We start from the raw sequence: 20,230 nt of genomic DNA on the forward strand, positions 1-20,230 counted from the left end.
TCAAGAAAGGCTGAATGTGATTACTGTAGTCTTTCAAATTTTCTTCATCTCCTATGCAATTAATTTTCACATATTCAATCACAATATAGTCTATAATATTGAAAGGAAATATTTATGCACTCATTGCTTCCTTACAAGTTTCGTGTATGGATATTTCTGATTCAGGGGGTTAAGACAAAAACCAGCATTACTTTTGACCATGTACAGTGACCCATATTCTGTGAACAATCTCAAAGTGTAAAGGGAAAACTAACACGGAAAATATAATGGATTGCTAAAATTCACCCAGGACCAAGAAACTTTTGTTCAAGCTGTATGTGTCCTAGATCATGTTGTTTCATACACCAAGTAGATGATATGGCTCAACCAGAATAATTTAATATTTTCTATTAGCTCTTTGACCTATGGCTGTGTTTTCGCCATATTTTCCACAAAATATAATTAAAAGGAATATGCTAAGTATTGACTGCATTACAGCTGATGACTGCACAAACTTAACTGAAGTGTTACCTCCACCAAACAGCATCTGTTCATTCCATGTGTGAACTCAAAAGAAGGTCATGTGAAAGTGTCCACAATACAATACCCCAAACACAGACATCCTTAAGCTGAGGATAAAAGCTCTTGCTTCCTTTCGCCTTATCCAATCACCAAGTTCACTCATGTGATCAGAAATGGTACAGAGTATCCTTCTGCAGTCTGGAAGCTTCATCCAAAGAGCAGGAAGACATTCTCACAGAGACTGCTACCACAAGGTGACTCTGCAGCTTGATCACTGTCACCATCTGAGTGGCCATTATGAATTTTTCAGTGTATTGCAGATAACCCTGTACCTGGCTGACATTCTTCATCACACTCAGACACAACAGACTGTCAATCACAGCAATTTCCAGAAGGGTGCTGACACAACTTTTCCAGAATGTCCTCATACCTTCTGTGTTTCAGAAGCATCTTGGCAACAAGAAGCACACACAGACAGAGATGCTTTGTGATCAAACACTTACTTAGCACTGAAAAAAATTAGTATGGCAAGATCAAAACCACAGTAAAACTTTAAATGTAAGACAGAAAAAGTTTCCTTCCCCTATGTATTCCCAAACCAAAAGCACAAAATTCATTGTGCCTCTGCAAACCGGAAATTAATTACCCCTTTCCTAAGTCTTAATTTCTTTTCTGCTGCACCTTTATATCAGAGCTGCTCCACTGAAGCTGTTAAAATCTCACAAAGAAAAAAAAAAAGCACAGATTCAAGGACTACTTTTGTTCGTGGAAAGTAAAGTTTTAAGCCACTGTACTCAAACTTTAAAAATACTCTTTTCCCTTTCTCAATTTGCTGCCTAGAAAGGGAGACAATAAATATTCCTTTTAATACATGGAAGAACAGATTTAGGAACATAAGGCAGATACATTGCTGTGCAAAACATCTCAGCTGCAACACATTCAAGTTAAAGCTCTCAGTTTGACAACTCCTCCATGGAAAACTATTTACTCAAAGTAGCAGCATCTTTTGTGTCCTCCTTTTACCCTGAAGAAAGGCAAGAGTGACTACAGATAGAACAAAGTGCAGCAGGCTGAAAAGATGAACTTTTTAAATTTAATGAAATGTCATCATTTGAAATTTCATTTTTGAAACCAATACTGTTTAAAGGAAGCTTGGTAAATGGAAACTGAAGCCAAGAATGCAGTAGGTCTTTAAGGAATCCCACAAAGCAGCTGATTGACACATATTCTTTCCAGTCCAGTCCATTTAATGAAGTTCAAAGACATCAGAACACACTAAAACAAAACAAATAAAGGGTGTTTGGGCACTGGAACAGGATCCCCAGGGAAGTGGTCACAGTTCCAAGCCTGACAGAGTTCAAGAAGCATTTGGACAATGCTCTCAGGCATAGAGTGTGCAGGGCCAAGATCTGGACTTGATGATCCTTGTGGGTTCCTTCCAAATCAGGATATTCTGTGATCTCTTGAGAACTGAATTGTCAATTAATTTTTATACCCACAGCAGTTGAAGGCAAAAAGTTACTGCACTGAAACAAACCCATCTAGGTTCTTTCAAAGAATCATGATGCAAATTCCCAAGAATTTATGAAAATAGTAACAAAATAATTCTTGATGTGTATTTAAGATAGAAGTGAATAATTTTGGAAGCTATATAAGGTTATATAAAAAACTCAAAAACTCACCCCAAAAAACAAACTGTGTATTTCCCTTTAATGCCTCCTTGGCAAAGCAGACTCAGATGAAAGACATGTTCCAACAGGCTGTGCACTGGTTTTTAGGAAGCAGCACAGTGTTTGAAAACATTTGGCATTGCCAAACCCTGCACAAGTGTTAAACAGTTCAGATTCTGCAAGGTAAGGCAATATATTAAATTTTAAGCAAGTAATCAGAAAACCTATGAATAAAATCCAGTTGCAGCTATTTATTTTTGGACCTTAATCCAGGAAATGATGAAAGATGCTTGCAGTGTCCTAGATGATAAGCTATACAGATAAATGAATACTACTTCCCCATCTCTCATCTCTATATAAGAGAGTGTGATACTGCCCTGCTTCCCCATTTGTATTTTAGCTTGCATCTTACACGGAACAGAGATTACCCTATGCTAATAAAAATAAGCACCACATATTTTCCAGGACATCTATTTTAAAGTTCCCCTCTCTAGCATCCAGAAAATAAATCTGCCATTACTCCACCCTAGAAGACTGGAGGGACTAACTTCTTCCTATCAGGAAACACTGGAAGAAGAACCTGCACATTTTCAAATCCTCACCTATAACTCCTCACATAAAAAAGCAAAACATATACAACTGTTACCCATTTCCAACCTACATATTGCCATTATAATGAAAAATGATCAGAAGTAACTCACATCTGATTCAGAGTAGGGATACAAAAGGGACAACTGAAACAGTCTTCTCACACAAGCTTAGAGACAACAGCACTATACAAAAGCAGCAGACCTGTAAGCACTTAGAGCACCAGCAAGAGGAAAAGACAGCAGTCCAGGAGTAACCTATTGAACAAAGAAAAGAAGCAAAAGTGACAAAGTGACGGCGTGTCACACATGCAGCACTGAGTCCTCCAAGCTCAGCCTGAGTTTCAGCCCTTCCTGGACTCGCTGCTTTGCTGATGCAAAAAGAAATCCACCACCTCACCTGATGGTTTTTGCCCCATTCTTTTTGTAAGCTACTCCAATTTTATTGTGGCTTGAGGGCAAAGCATTCATGGAGGAGAAAGGAAAAGGCATGTGCACAACAACCTCATAAAACATTGGCAAAAGCAGAGAAGTGGAACTGACAGTGGCAACTACCAAACTACCACTTCCTAGAGTCTTACTTAGCTAATCAATCAGAAATCAGCTCCAGCAATAAAGTGATAATGAATTATTGATGACACTCACTTTGGGGAACTGAGCACTTACCAGCATTTATGAAAACTAAAGAAACTGAGGTAGGTAAGTGCTATATCCATTTTGCAGACAGCACAAAGCCAGGCAGACCGCAAACAATTCCATGACATCACGCCTTGCTGAGGATCACTTATCTCTAGCACGTTATCTCAGTTCTGTTTGTACATGGTCATACATCACTCTGACTTGTAACACATTCCTGCTTCAGAGAGGCACACTGAACGCTCCAGGTACAGAATTCAGTAATTTTAGTAACCACATCCTACTACCTTTTTAGAGGTGGGGAGAAAAATGCTGCTCAAAGTAAATGGAAGCAGTATTGGAGCCACAGAAAAACCACTTTAAAATGTGATCTACAATGTATGTTCAGTGGCAGAAATTGCCCTTGAGAAAGCAAACAAGGTATTCAAGCCCTACTATTTCAAGATACTTTAAGTCTGTGCTTAACATGTCTTTAAGTCAGCCAACTTTTTTTGCCAATGCAAATATATTCAACTAGAAACTCAGAAGAAAGCCAAGAATTTAGTCTTGGATTTAAAATATTCTTGCCAGCCACTCAAGGCTGTCAGTAATACCACCACACAGGAATATTCTCTATCACTAACACATAAAACTGTACTAGGAAAGAGAACTCACTCTACTCCTACCATACTTCACATCTGGCCTTTCCAACTGATGCCATTATCTATTTATACCATTAAAAACCAAACACACAAAGGAGGGTGTGAGCATTCACTGCACATCATTACCTATCCTGCCCCTTCACAATTTTTCATCAGACTTAGCAAGCAGACAGGCTATTGTCTACATGCATTTAAAGGTAAGTCTCTCACACTTGTACAGCTTTCACCCTCAACAGCAGCTGCCAGAGCTGAGGCAGACACAGATGCAGCTTTACAAATTAGCAGCCATATGTCATCCAGCTGGTATGAAACACCACGATGCCCCTTCAAACACCACGATGGCTACATGTTTGTGAGTGTGCTGACTTGCAGTCAGTCAGGAATGCTGGTGACATGAGCTTCAGGAGGGGGAAGATGAATGTCAGTACCTGCAACATAGTTCAGCCTTGCACACAGGATGCCTTTCAGGAAAGAGCAGCTTTCTGTGTGGAACTTGAGATGACTGGAGAGAGAGTTCAGCCCTGCCACAGATGTCTTACATAATCATATTATTCTGCTTCCCTTGGCTTCAGTTTTCCTTATCTGCTAATGATTGCTAATGCTCTCCTATCCCATGGGAATACTGTCAACATCCATAATTTATGTTTCCACATTGCTTGGATGCTGAGAAGATGGGTACCTGAAGATATATACTTATCATCTGTTTGCCAAATATATGAAATTGTTTTTAAAGAAATATCATTAAAAATGCAAACCATTAATATTAAAGCCAATCTGTGTATTATATAATCATTAAGGAGGGAAAAAGCCTCAATGATCACTGAGTCCAAACATTAACCCTGCACTGACAAGTTCACTACTACACCATATCTCTAAGGACCATATCTACATGTTTTTTGAACACCTCCAGGGATTGTGATTTCATCACTTTGCTGGGCAATCTGTTCCAATGCTTGATCACCCTTTCAGTGAAGAATTTTTTTTCCTTAATCCCAATATAAACCTGCCCTGGTACAACTTCAGGCTGTTTCCTCTTGTCTTATTGCTTGTCTACCTCATCTCACCACAATGTTCTTTCAGGGTGTTGTGGAGAGCAGTAAGATGCCTCCAGGAGCCTCCTTTTCTACACGTTAAACAACCCCAGCTCCTTCAGCTGCTCCTCACAAGACTTGTGCTCCAGGCCATTCACCAGCTCATTGCCCTACTCTGGACTGATTCCACTACTTCAATGTCTTTCTTGCAGTGAGGGGCCCAAAACTGAACACAGGATTCAAGGTGTGACCTTTGTGCAGAGTACAGGGGACAATCCTTGCTCTGGTCCTGCTAGCCACACTGTTGCTGATCCAGGCCAGGTGCCATTGGCCTTCTTGGCCATTTGGCCACACTGCTGGCTCGTGTTCAGCTGCTGCCAATCAGCAGCCCCAGGTCCTTTTCCACAGGGTGCCTTTCCAGCCACTTCCCCCTAAGCCTACAGCACTGCATGGGGTTGCTGTGACTCAAAGGCCTCAGGACCCAGCACCTTGCCTTGTTGAACTTCAGACAGCTGGCTTTGTCCCATCAAAGCAGCCTGCCCAGGACCCTCTGCAGAGCCTTCCTATCCTCCAGCAGGTCAACACTCCCACCCAGCCTGGTGTTGTCTGCAAGTTCCATTAATTCCTCAACAGTAATTTTTATATTTTTATAATCAGAAATCTTTGAGAATGCAGGCATGCAGCTAATACCCAGTTCCAGAATTCTGATTAAAATCAGTAGGACCACCCCGTAACACATAAGCAGGAAGGAGTTTGGGAAATTACAGTTTCAACTACCAACTAGACTGTTTACATAGTAACTCTCAGGAGATAAGTGATCCCCTAGACCTAAGAAATTCAAAGCATTTTAGATACAGAAACTAACTGCCCCCTTATTTACACTTACAGGTCCAACAAGAACCTGGTAAGGTTCAATTTCTGTTTTCCTTTTGCACCTACCTGTCACTTTGTTTAATGCTAGGTTGTCATTAGTGTGAAAAGGGAACAACTTGGGAAGCTTGTTCGAAAACAGATTATGAAATCTGTATGTTTCAAAGTATCCAAAATCACTCTGCCGTGGAAACATGCAATGACTAGCTCTTGGAAAAGCAGCTTACACCTAGGGCTTAATTTTGACAGTTGAGCTCACTCAAACTGTTCTCTAACCAAAACATTTACTATGACATTTCAGTAACACATTTTTTCCAACACAATGGGCCAACACAGTCCTTCTAAGCCAAAGCAAACAACACTGGAACAGTAACTCAATCTGTGGCAAGGTAATTTTCTTACAGGAATATGCAAAGTAGCTTGGAAGGCTTGTGTTTGCAAACACCAAACTTATCCCATCTTCAAGGGCCAGACTGGCAAAAGTGCAAAGACCATTCTATTTCCTCAATGTCACTGCTCCTTTGAGATATCCCCTAGCAGACGTGCTTCCTTTCCAAAACGGAGACAACCACCTGATATTTTAGCAGTCTGAACCATGCACTCTTCACTGGGTTAAAAACTGGCTGGATAGCCAGGCCCACTAAGGAATATACATACATATATCCAGCTGGTGGCCAGTCACAAGTGATGTTCCCCAGAGCTCAGTGTTGGGGCCAGTCCTGTTAAACCTCTATCAATGACTTGAATGAGGGGACCAAAGGTCCTGTCAGCCAGTTTGCAGTGCTAAATTGGGCAGGAGTGTTGTTCTGCTGGACAGGCTTTACCAATGTGCCAAAGCCAGCTGTGTGAGGCTCAACAAGGAGAAGTGAAGGGTCCTGAGGGAGTTGGTGTTGTTTAGCCTGGAGAAAAGGAGGTCAGGGGACCTTATCACTCTTACAAAAGCCTGAAAGGAGACTGTAGCCAGGTGGGGTTTGGCCTCTTCTCCCAGGCAACCAGTGACAGGACAAGAGGACACAGCCTCAAGCTGCATCACGGGAGGTTCAGGGTGGACATTAGGAAGAATTTTTTCACTGAAAGGGTGAGTAGTGGAATGGGATGCCCAAGGAGATGGTGGAGTCACCACCCCTGGAAGTATTCAAGAAGCAACTGGACATGACACTTAGTGCTACTTTAGTTGACACGCTGATGTTTGGTCTGGACTCAATCTTGGAAGGCTTTCCCAGCCTTGAGGAGTCTTTGATTGTATACAGGCTTAATTTTGACAGGATCTAAGGAAGTTAGATCACAGGCCCAAAGGAAGTTACATTGATTGCTTTGTCAACTGAAGAGTTTGCTCACAACAGAGATCTGCCTATTTTGCAACTACTGATGAGAAAACAAATAAAGCACCAACACTGCAGGGAAAAATTAGCAAAACCATGCTTTACAGGCTGAACAGTCTCCCCATGAGACTACTCCCAAGGAGCAGTGGCAGTCAGCAGGTCAGCAACTCTGGATTCAACCTCAGTTAGGACATGAATATCCTGCCAATGATCAGCACTGTTGCTTGTGTTCCCAGATTTTATTTGACTCAGCTAATTGGCCATTAAGCTCCAATGGGGTGGACATTTATCTACAGATAACACAAGGAAATTGGAAAGTAAGCAGCCTGAGGCTACCCTGAAAACTGTTAACCAAATAGCAAGGCAGAGCTCAATTAAAACAATTAATCAGAAAACCTATATAGTCCATTGGCAGATTTTCAAGGATCCCATTAGAAATTTTAAGGATATTCAATCTGATTAGACACTGAAATCTATCTCATGTAGAAGTCATTAATAAGTAAAGAGCCTTTAGCTTTGAAAGCCTGAACATGTTCAAAGCCACAGCAGGAAGAGACACTGGGCCTTTCCTCTTTAACTAACATACACAATTTTGCATAAGAATGGCAAACCCTTTCTATTCCATACTGAAAAATGTGAAACTGATGAAAAGGTACAGCTGTGCAAACCAATGTCATCGAGTACCCACTGCTTTGGGGTGGACTCTGTTGATGGAACTAAGAGATACACACTCTCTTACATGCTACCTCAAAAGAGCCTACATACAGCATCTCTGAATGAGGAGTATTCTGTGAAATGTCTAATACCTCAGCTGTTGGAAAGGGCAGGCATTTCAATCACTTCAAATTGCAGTGCAAATAGGAAATTACACTGCACAACATTTCATCTCTCCTTTTATGAAAACCTGAAAGAAGAAAATGGCTATTGTGCTCTTAACATTAATGGACATATAATTCAAGTATGCAATAAAATCACTGAAACTATTCTGGACTCTTTGTTTGAAAAGAAAAGTGGCAATGAAAAACATTTCAAAAAATATGACGCAGTCAGTAATCCCTATAGGGAAAAAATCTGACAACACTCTACTTCAAACTTGTTTCAAATTTAGAAGCTCACATTCCTCATGGAAGATTTTCAGGGTACAACTGCTACTGCCAACTTGTATTGTTTATAAATACTCTTAGGAACTTTACTATCAATGTTCTTTTATTTTCTAGGTACCCTGCTAATGTTCTAGACTGACCACTTTAATCTCTGGACAGAAGTACATTCCGGATTTGTATACTGCACATGGTAGCTCCATTTTCAGAGGAGATAAAAAGAATAGGTTCCTGAAATTTAAATAAAGCTTGCAGATAACAGAGGGAAGTCCTCCATCTGATTGCAAAAGGACAAATGCTTGTGGTTTGACTAAGAATGTAAGCTGAGAGATTCACTTTTCTATTACCTTCACACTAGCTGATATTCAAAGCCAGTACATTCACAAGACTGAAAATGCCTAAAAAGGTCTCACCTTTTAAGAAAGAGCTACCAAACATTTCGTAGAGAATGTAAATCAGAATTCCAACAGGACTCAATTCAATAAAGGGCAAGTTTAACATCTGGAAAGCTGGTTATATAGTAAAATGAATGATCTGTTCACTTAAAAGTTCACTATGTTTTAGGTTGGTTTTTTGTCACAAGTCTACCTGCAACTCCATTCTTTCATTTCACTCACAATCAGGTACTGAAATTCAGCCATATGGATTGTTTTCCTCCCTCTCCACCTTCTTTTTACCTTTCAAAAACTTGCTGAAAGGAAAAAGAAGCATTTTTTGAGTTTGAAAGACAGAAATCACCACGAACACTGTTGTTCTTCCCTAGCCAATTCTGAATTATGTCTACTTAGTTTAACATCTTGGTCTTTTGAAAGTGATGGATCAGTAAGTTCTTCCAGACTACAGGATTTCACATGAGCAGTCTGCTTTCTGTCAAACTGAGCAGATCTTGATCTCAGCATCTGTACTGTGCCTTTCCAGTTACCCAAACAAGCAAAGATGTTAAGATTTTACATGATGCCAAGGCCTTGAGAATACATATTTCTTACTGTTGATCAGATCATGGAAGATTTAGTTTGGTATCTTTAGTTTGGCATCAGCACCAGAGCCCCAAACTCTTCTGGTGGACAGCTATTCTCCTCAAGACAAAAAACATGCACTTCAGGTTCCAGATAACCATCTATTCAGTTTAGGAGAGTGCAGTTCCACCCAGTTTTTAAGACTTGACAGTTTTGGGCCCAGACACAAGAGCAATTTGTGCCATTGGCAGAAGGCTGGCTAACAAGTGAGGACTTATTTGGCCCTTCAAACTCATTGACTGTAGTGTGTTCCCTCTGAAGGTCACATATACTGACTCCACCAATTTATGTGTTTATGAAGAACTGATGTGCTTTGGCAGGTGAAGCAACTCTACATATCTAACTCTCTAACCCATCTACGACTGCACATATTTAACAATGCATTCACTACTTAGCCATTTATAAATCACACCTTGCATTGTGTTAAGTAAGTATTACCTGTCCTTCATAAATTATCCCTGAGAAACAGCTCATTTGCTTAAGATGCACAATTCACTCATAAATTGTACCAGAAACTAAGAACAAGTCCCAAGTAGTCTGCCCTTACTAAACTCCACCTTTCAAACTCAGCAGCAGTGAAGCCCCACACAGCCTAAAGCTGAGCCTTAGCACACAGCATACCTAAGCAATGGATAGGGCAGACAGAGAGAAGAAAAGCAAGCACAGCACCAGTGGCAGAGTGAAGCAGAGCACTTGAAATAGGAAAAGACAAGGGAAAAATGACAATCCCTAACTGCAGGTTTGGCATAGATATAATAAGTATACATAACAGCATCTTTCTCTTAAGTACAGAGGCATGATGAGGAAATCTGTGGCTAGCTCTATGCATCAATGGGTTCAATTTGTGAGGACAGAGGCACAAAGGAAAAAATGAGAAAAGGATACTGAGAGGAGGAAGGAAGCAACACAAATCATCTATGAAAAGAAGCATGCAAAGACTAGTCATCAGCATGCAGCTTCACAACAAGAGAACAAGGATGCAGGCAAAGAAGGAAAAAGAAAGAGTTTGAATCTGACAAGAGAGAGATTCACAATCTGAGAAATAATGGCTATCTTTAGCTGCAGAATTTTTAGCTAAGCTTATACAAAGAGCAGCAGAAACATTTAGTAGCTCCTAGCATAACTTCTCACATCAAGAGACAGAGGCAGAATACCAGCCCTGAGACTGAATCAGCAGCCTTGAAACTCCAAAGTGCAAGCTCAAGTGTTACCTTCTGCAGCCATGTGCAAGCAACAACCTCACTCCCTGTCAAGCAGCCACTATTTAACAGGTTCAACACAGTCTGAACCACGGGTTACCTGTGCAGAGCACCCCAGACAAGCAACAAGACCAGCAACAAGCCTTCAAGTTGTCAACCCTTGCCCTGCCTCACAAAAGGGAGAGAAAGTGCAACTTGACAAATGCATGGATTTTCACTAGTATCTCAATCTGTATGTCTCTATCATGCTTCACATCTTTGTACACCTAACACTCCTGTGCTCGAGGAATCTTAATGCCTTTATGCAAACAACAACAAAAAGAATGAAAAAAAACCCAGGAATACTTGACTAAAAATTATCATATCAAGAAAAATCTACTTACCGCACATCAAATCCATACCAGGCAAGGCAGAACATCTCTTTAAGGCAAAAAATCACTATTTTTAACTGTAAAAACATATGCCTGATATTTGTGGCATATAGCTCTCGACTAAAAACTAGGGTAGCACTAGAGAAAACATCAGAGAAAGATGGGAAGAGAACTGGTGTCCAAAAAAAAAAAATGTTTGAACAGGTAAAAGGGGAGAGAGTACAGTAAGGAAAGAATTCTATCTTGCCCAAAGTCATACTGCTGATCAGTAACACACCCTGGAGTAGATCCTGCAGCACTAAGACCCTGAACAGCTTTGCCCAGAAGAGTACAAGTCTTCAGTTGACACAGAGATATATGGCTGGCAACGGTGTGCTGTCTGGAGCTATAAGCATCATCTGACTCATTAACAATTGAAGTGATAAATTCATCCAAAATACATAAAGCAAGAGAAATTACTCCTAGCCACTAAAGAATCTGAGCACAAAGTGATATTAGTAGCCAGAATTCACATCTTAATTTTTAATGGAACCACAACCTACTTGCTGCAGCAACAGTATTACATTTTATCAAAATAGAGATAAAGCCTCATAGGAAAATGTTACCTAAAATCAAACTTTTCATCCAACTTAACAGTTTCAAAATAGACCAACATACCTCATGTGATGTAAGTGGTTTACACCTAAAACTTTTAATAAGAGAACCCTGAACCAGCAATCTCCTCCATCACATTCCCTAGGAACCATCTGGAATCTGTCTAAGCAGATGAAAGATAATAACACCAGAGACCCAAAGCAAGGTGTGGCACTTAGGGATTTCTCCTTTAATTTAAAAGGAAAAAACTAATCAGAATCCCTACTAAAGAACAAAAATAGCACTAAAACCTGAAAAAATTGTATTTTTGCATCTATTGAATCAACCTATTTCATAACACAACAGCATACTTCAACCATATTCAACTTATGTGCTTCTCAATCTTTAATAAATTAAGTCTCACAGCCTCCTTGAGAGAGATCAAAACCATTCTAAAATGGAAATCTTTTGGCTAAGAGGATATAGTATCAGGATCTCAGATTTCATTATCTCCCAATCTTAAATGATTCCAGATTTCAGCAGAGTTTCACAGCCACATCACCTTCCATCCATGATCTCAGCTCCCTGTTCATTCTGACATGTGACACAGCAACTTACTCAACCATTTACACATTGACAAAGAGCAGCTTTGCTTGATATGTTTTAATTGTGACAAGTTCACAGCTGTCAAGCCCATGGCTGGAAGAAGGCTTAAGGAAGAGAGGAAAAAGTTAGCATTTTCATTTTGTTCATCTGGGCCCTTGTGAATATCCACCCACATGATTCCCCAATCCTTCAACACATTTCTCACACTAACAGGAGCTACCTATTATTTCTCTTCAACTTTCAAAGAGTACACATTTCTATAAGCTGTAACTAAAATAAGTATGCAATTCCACAAGTTCCTTTGCAACCAAGAAGTGGGTGAGGAACTGCATAAGCAACTGAGAACAAGGAGAGACCAATGGCTCCATTCAGAAATCTCATTGCTGCAGCATTTCCCATGTGCAACTTAAAAGACACACACACCACACACCAATCCACCTACTATTACACCATCTTCTCCCCTAAAAGGATTTCTCTGTCCTGATAGACAGCACTGCATGCAAGGCGAGGTTGGCCTAAATGCCTTTTAGTCTGGCAGTTTCACTAGCACAAGAGGCTGCATGAAAGAAACTAAACATCTGATCAAGTTACTGCAGCTTACAAGATTCTACAAGTCAGATAATCAAGTATCTGGACACACACAGAGTCCATGCAAATGCAAAACCCCACTGATCATATAAATCAAAAGTTTCCCTATCAGAGATAAACTAATTTAAACAAATGCTTTCTGCCATGCTGTTTTGTTTGCTTGTTTTTCTTAAGCTATTTGTTTAATTTTCATTCTTTGTTGTTAGGGGGTTTTTTTTTTTGATTTCTTAATATATATGAGCTCCCCTTCAAAAACTCTGTAGCGGCCAGTAAATGTATGATAAACTGATTATCCTAATGGCTGACTGTACAATTACCTCCAGCATGATCTATTTACATTTCAAGCAAAAGGGCAACCTGCCATTGTGTTTCACTTGAGAGCTACCTTAAAATACATAATTAAAAACTGTTTTCCACTTGAAATATTCCATTCTGCATCTTCAACATAGCCCTTGCGAGGTCCTGCCAGAGCAGAAATAATTATATTTTAATACCTGAAAAGATAAAAACGCCAAAACCCTACTATTGAGACCCAAGATACTTCCCCTTCCTCATTTTCAAAACCAGCCAGCTGATAATGAAGCTGTTTTCAAATTCAGACCCTGAAAACGCCAGTTGAAATAATTATCACAGAGTGCCTTGTACCAAAGGTAGAATATCCACAGCTCCAGTCTGCAGTAAGCAGGACAGCTGAACAGCCTACAAGGCTTTCTAGCAGTTCATAAAACTCATCAGCCTTCACAACAGACAAGACTGAAATGGAGAGCACTGCTACCATCAGAGCAATCTCACGCTACAGATTCATCAGGCTACTCCATTATTGCATTTCTGCTCACACGGACAGAGAGTAACCACAGAACAGGATATATGACAGACAGTACTCTGGTAAAATGTACCAGCTTGGAAAAATAAATTAAAATTTAAAAAACATAAATAAAACAAACAAAAACATAAAACAATTCTTTATCCAGGTGGCAAATTAATTTTTAATTAGGCCTTCCCACATTGCCCTGAAACACAGAGATGCTTGAATCTCAGCTCAATTCATCACTGCTATCTAACAAATGAACATATCCCTGTTACAGTCTACCAGATTTATAGCAAAGGGAGCCATTTTATTCCTCACCTAGTAGATAATCAGTGTACAAATGAAAGCAGGATGCAGGTTCCTGTTGTCACAATAAAAATATTACAGTATCACCAGGAAACTTTTTCCTCTAAAGAAGTATGGAGCTTGCTGGTCTGTGTATCAGGCACTGCAGACTGACTGCATGCTTGTAACAATTTATTTCACATTTGTGCAAAAGGTGCATTTTTACTACCTATTTTCTTTATAACAATCTCCACTTCCTATCACAAGTGACTGCAACATTGCAGATGTGCTTCCATCCTCCCCATCTGGCAACTGCAGACAGTCTGCAGCAATTATCCCAAGCGAGATGGGATGGCTGAAAGCTCCTGGGCTCTGCAACTCCCCACATTCAGTGAGTAGAGAAATCTGTTTAAATCTAGCCAAGGACACACTCCCACCAAATCATCCTCTGCTTATTTCTGTCCCTGCACAAAAATGTACTTGCAAGAGTAAAGTCTGACAACAGCCTCAAACATCAAATGTCCAATAAAATCTAGAAATTGATTCAAGATAACTTGTGCGTGGGCACAGACTCCTGTGAGAAATCCCACATCCTCCTCAGCATGGCTGTGGAGCTTTGCATTAAAGTGACTACTCCTGGCTGCTCTCATTCTGACCACAGGCAGACTCACATCTTCAGCAAATATCCAGTGTTTGTTATTTATTATTATCCCAAGTAGGAAGCTTCTTGACTTGCCAACTATGGGAAACCTTCTCCATCACTCCCACACTGATGTGCTACCCATGCCCACAGCTGGCTTAAACACCAAGAAATACAAACACTGGTTATGAAGCACTAGACTCAGTTTAAGAGCTTTTAAGAGGAATGCCTGAAAAATACAGACCTACTGAATACACAATACAGACATGAGTCTTCAAGTAGAGAGTGATTTTCTTCTCACCCTGCCTATCCAACAGTAGAGACCAGTACTCATAGTGCTGACTACTCCTGCTACACTGTACATAAGGTTTTCAGCAAAGAAATTCCACTATTAGCAATACCTCTGAATGTCAGCACAAACGAAGACCCATGTAAGGAAATAATGGCTATTTCCTTAATACCATGTGGAAGTTTTAAGTTAGCAGATATTACACAATGCAGATAATGTGATAACTATTCAAATAGTTCCTACCCCTACTTGATTTTAGGGATGTTCTGGTTTTTTGCAAGTTTTTGAGGTGAAGCTGCAAAACGTAATGAAAGCACATGCGGCCCTTCACGTTTATTGCTGTCTGCGAAATGGGTTTGATTCTAACAATATTAGACCAAAGGACTGGAGAGTAAGACACAGAAGCCTCCCCTTAATACAGAGCAACCTTAAGCATACCTTAAGAGGCATAATATCCACATAATGTATTTGACTTATGCATCAGAAAGGTCCTATACTGAACTGTGATACCTGGGGATGATACTCAGAAATTCCAGCTGTGCACTGCATTTTGATTCTCCAGTCAGTTTAAGACTAAGGTTTTAAAACCTTCTTCAGTTAAAACAGAAAGGTCTGTAATTGCCAGAAGAAACAATGTCCCTTTTCTGCTCACTTTGTAATCATACTTTTAAAAGCAGTTAATTTACCTGAGTGCTTGTGACTCCTGCCATCATTTCTCTCCTTAATGGATGACAGGAAAAAAATGATTGAAGAAAAAAAAATACATCAATCTATGTTCAAAACACATTCAGTAGATTTAGGTTTGTTTGAACAAAAGAATTGCCTTGAATACACAGTACAGTGGCAGTCAGGATTACAGAACTCATTTTTTCTGTTAGGGACTGTTTACATTTTATGGTTTTTCAGCTATAGTTACTTGCAATTCTCTAAAACAATCCTTCCAAAACTCGCTGTAACTGTGTGTAGATCAGCTTGCATTACTTCATGCAAGCAGTGGAAGAAGATAAACATAGATGTCTGTTTGCTAACTAACAGACCTTCTTCTATATTAACTTAACCCAATAATGTTGTTACAGTCTGAGCTGAAAACAGGAATCCTTGCAGGACCTAACCTACATCCAGGAACTCCTGGGCTGACTCTGAGCCAAAGTAAAGTTCTGGAAAATGGGTCACACCATGACATGTACAGGGCAGCAGGAGGGGGAGAGCTGAGCCTGACCTGCTTATACTGGCAAGAGCACGAGAGATGAAAGAAACTGGGTGTGCATGGTGTGTGAGCTGCCCAAGAGCTTGATGAGACTTGAAATGAGGTGGGGACTAGAAAAGGAAAGGAAGGTAATCAGGAAGCTCCTGTGCCAGGAACAGACAGTGAAACTTCAGCTCAGTGGTCTCTTTCTGATCAATTACCAGTTAGTTACTGACAGAAATTAACCAGCCTGGTGTGTGTTCAAACTCGAGTGTCATAACAAAGTAAAACCTTTCCCATGCAGATAGGCTCTTTCAGGATGAAAAGCACTATTTGATACAACTACAATATTATGAACAAAGGCAAAAATAAAAGATTAATTTTGCCTTTTAAATATTCACTGCCAATGCAAGTCAACAGTAACTTCTGCAGGCTAGCAGAACAACTGTTTAGACAGGGACACTATACGCTGTTTATATTTTGTAAACTGAAATTCATCCCTAGAGTTTCAAGGTTTGCCAAGGTACCCAAAAAAGACTCAATAGGAAAAGAAGTATTTATATTTTATATCAGGAGTTACCAGAAGTAAAATTCAAAACAGAGTGAAGTCCAAGCAGAGACAAACTTATGCTCCCTGTGGGAAGCTTGCAGGGGTGCCAAAATATACAGAGGAAGCAACATCTAAAAAACAAATCCCTGAAGACCCCTTATTTTATTTTTCAAAAGAAAAACAGAACACATGAAAAAAATAGTTTCAGAAATTTCTTTGAATCCGCCCCAAAGTAAGCCAGAGCCTCTGGTTAAGTAACTGCAAGAATGTTGTGCAAGAATGGCAGTCAGCAGTCAAAAAGCTGAAGTACCAACTTCCACACAAGAAACAGGTCTTGGTCACTGCCCCCAAGCCAAGGTGGAGCAGCAACATGGGCTGTGGGTGGCTGGGAAACCTTCAGATGTAAAGATCAGTATCTTGTAGATGGGAACCCTCCTTGTTAATCTAAGGGTGGTATATTCAACACATGGAAACATGTAACTTGCCGTGAATAATTAGAAGAACTTTTGGCAGTAGTAGAATGGAAATTAATAAGGAAGAAGGCAACACAATTCAGATAAACAAACCTGAGCTTCGTCTAAAGCCTCCCAAACCTGGAACGGTGGAAATAGTTCTGCAAAGACACCTAAACCTCCAAAGACTTATGAATGCCACAAGCAAAGTTTGCAGTTGTGTAATTTCAAAACAGTGCAAGTCCTGTAACTCTTCTCCTTCCTACCCATCTACAACAAACTCGAACATTTACCACGGAAGCAGTGAAACTTACGAGTTCTTCATGACAACAAATACTCTTGAAAGAGAAGAAAAGAAAATAATTTGAGCTTGATAATCTGAGTTTTACACACTGTGTGTCATCACTTCATCGCCCAGGCGTGATTCGGAAACAGACACAGCATGCAGCCAGGCTACTTACACTGTCTGGAAAAGCGCCCGCTAAGATCATGTTGCAGAAATAATTCACACCTGCAGCAAAGCTGCACAAAACATCATCAACTTGCCAGTTTTGACAGGCATATGCCGACCGTGGCAGGGGGAAAGTGTTCCTGTACAGATGAATACGAACAAGAAGTATGAAATCCCCTTTCCGGACCCCAAGCAAAGCCGGGCGGGAGCCGAGCGCTTCACTCGGCCATATCCCGCCGCGGGCCCACCGGCGGAGCTGGCCCGCACCCGCCGCGGCCTCGCAAAGGACAAGGGCCCGCCCGGGATGTACCAGCGGAGCCGCGGCCCCTTCGGCCCGGCGGCGACTTCGACGCCCGCTTGGGCCCAAGGGCGCCCGGCCCGGCGCCGCTGCCCCTCCACGCGCCTCGCCTCGCCGGGGCCGGAGCGCCCCGAGCACGCCCCGAGGGGCGGAGGGGCCGAGACGCGCACGCCGCGCGCCCCCCCGCGGGCATCCCGGCCCGGCCCGCCCGGGGAGGGCAGAGCGGCCCGGGGAGGGGCGGCGGCGCCCCCGGCCCGCCCGAGCCGCCCGGGAGGCGGGGGCGGCGGGGAGGCCCGGGCGCCCTCCCCCGCCGAGCGGAGCCGCCCCCTCGCTGCCGGGCAGCGCCCCGGGGCGCCGCCCCCGCCCGCACTCACCCCGAGCCCAGCAGCAGCCACAGCAGCCACATGGCCCCGCGCCGGCCGCCCCAAACTTCGGGGCTGCTCCGCCAGCGCGGCCCGACGGAGCCTGCGGCGGGAGCGGCGGTGCGGGGCCGGCCCGGGGGAGGGCCCGGGGGGCGCCGCCGCCGCCCCGCCCCTGGGCGGCCGTGCCCACCCGCCGCTGCCGCCGCCCCGGCCGAGGGGCCGCCTCGTCCTCCTCACCTCTGCTGCCCCTCAGGCGCCTCCGGCCGGTTCTGACGGCCGGGTTGCGGTGGCGTTCGCCTGTCTTACGACAAACTCTCCGCTCGCCGTGCAGCGGCGGACAGGGAGCCCTTCAGGAGCACCTAAAGAGTTGGGTCAGAGCTGCGCCCCTGCGGACACGCAGGAGCAGGAATGCTCGCTCAACACCTGCTGCAATGACAATGGGGTATACTGCTTTCAAAAAAACTCCCATTGCATCTTCTGGTGCATGCTCCTCTAAAACTTCATTCCCTAACCGAAGACGAGGTATTTCATAGCCAGTCAGTCAGAATCACATTGATTCTGAGATCATCAACTCCAACTTACGACCAAACTCCACCTTGTCTGCTAGACCTTGGCACTGAGTGCCACATTCAGTCTTTCATTTCCAGGGGACAGTGACTCCACCAGCTCCCTGGGCAGTCCATTCCAACATCTATCACCCTTTCTGTGAAGAAATTCCTAATACCCAACCTAAGCCTCCCCTGTCTCAGTTTAAGACTGTGTCCTCTCATGCTGTTACTGGTTAGCTGGGAGAAGAGGCCAGCCCCCACCATGGCAACTTCAGGCAGTTGCAGAGAGTGGTAAATTCTCCTTGACCCTCCTTTTCTCCAGGCTACACAATCCCAGCTCTCTCAGCCACTCCTCACAAGACTTGTGCTCCAGAGCCTTCCCCAGCTCTGTTGCCCCTTCTCTGGACACACTCCAGTGACCTCGATGTCCTTCCTGAATTGAGAGGCCCAGAACTGGACACACAGTACTCAAAGTTTGGCCTCACCAGTGGCCCAGTACAGGGGGAAGTGCCAAGTGCAAAGGGAAATCAGAACAGCCTGTGGGGTTTTACTATTCTAGTAAAGCTCTGGAATGCAGCATTTGGGACATTTATATTGCATTTTCAATCTAGGGGCCCAATCCTGACCCTACTGGGCTCAGTGGGAGCAGGAGTGGGCCTTGTTTTAGGAACAACATTTTTCAATATATGATGACCAGGAAGAAACCCACACTACCGTGTGCCATTCTGCTTTCATGCAAAAATCATGGGCAGTCATTAAGTGGCACCTTTTGGTTGTAAAGTATTCCCCTGTGTGTGTGTGTCAAGTACATAAGTAGATCTGCATGTGTATAGAATGAAGTTTAACTCTCTAAAAAGCATGCAGCATGTATTTAAGAGCTGAAGAGGAAGGCTTAATGCAGAAGGTATTTTAGCTAAGAATTAAGCCAGTTTATAGCAGTAAAGAGCTGCCAAATGATTTCTAAAACTGAGCTCAGCTAATCTGCACAATAATAATATTTCAAGCAGAATTCTTACTATTCATGTTTAACATACTCAGAGGAGCTTGTGGAGATTGGCTGATAGGGATTTCACAGCATTTGGAATGTTGAATTTAATTTTTTATTTAAAATAAGGCTTTTACTTCAATAGTTAGACGCAGCTTCTGTTAGTTTTTCAGCAGTATATTAACCACTGATAGCTAATTCCCACAAAGAAGTCAGCTTGGGAAGGGGGTCTGAGAAGGAGAGAGGTTTTCTGACTCCTGAGGGATGTGGCTGTGGGAATTTCCTCTGCCTGCTGGGACACCAATCTCCAGCTGCTGCCCTTCCTTCCTGGGGTCCCAGTGTGACACCCCAGCGTCATCATCTCACCACCTGGTGGGCTCCAGCCAACTCACCCTGACTGCATGCAGCAACTGGGGTGCAGAGGCACAGCAAGGTGCATGGGAGCCTCCTTAGCAGTTCCCAAAAAGCAGGATCTTCTAGTTTGCTGAGATTAAGTGGGAAGCTCTTTGTCTGTAAAAGCATTTTGTACACCTCAGTTTCTTAGCCAGCACAGAATAAAAGGTCCAGTGTGATTCCTCATTACCTTTTGGATGTTGGGCTGTGTGATTAAAGTGTAATCCCTGTTAACACAACATGCAGGGAGAATAAAGCAGAGAAAACCTCAG

At 42.4% G+C, this 20,230-nt stretch overlaps 1 protein-coding gene across 1 annotated transcript in view; it reads right to left on the minus strand.

The window, feature by feature from the left end:
- LDLRAD3 (low density lipoprotein receptor class A domain containing 3) overlaps positions 1-20,004 on the minus strand; it is a gene marked incomplete at its 5' end in the record, with an annotated part of 104,182 nt that extends 84,178 nt beyond the window's left edge. The window contains 2 exons of the mRNA XM_079309978.1: positions 18,045-18,379; positions 19,958-20,004. Coding sequence (XP_079166104.1) covers positions 18,045-18,379; positions 19,958-20,004 — 382 coding nt within the window. The remainder of the gene's footprint in view (positions 1-18,044; positions 18,380-19,957) is intronic.
- Between the last annotated feature and the right edge of the window lie 226 nt (positions 20,005-20,230).

Source organism: Erithacus rubecula (genome assembly GCF_903797595.1).
Source record: "Erithacus rubecula genome assembly, chromosome: 6".
NCBI classification, from domain to species: domain Eukaryota; kingdom Metazoa; phylum Chordata; class Aves; order Passeriformes; family Muscicapidae; genus Erithacus; species Erithacus rubecula.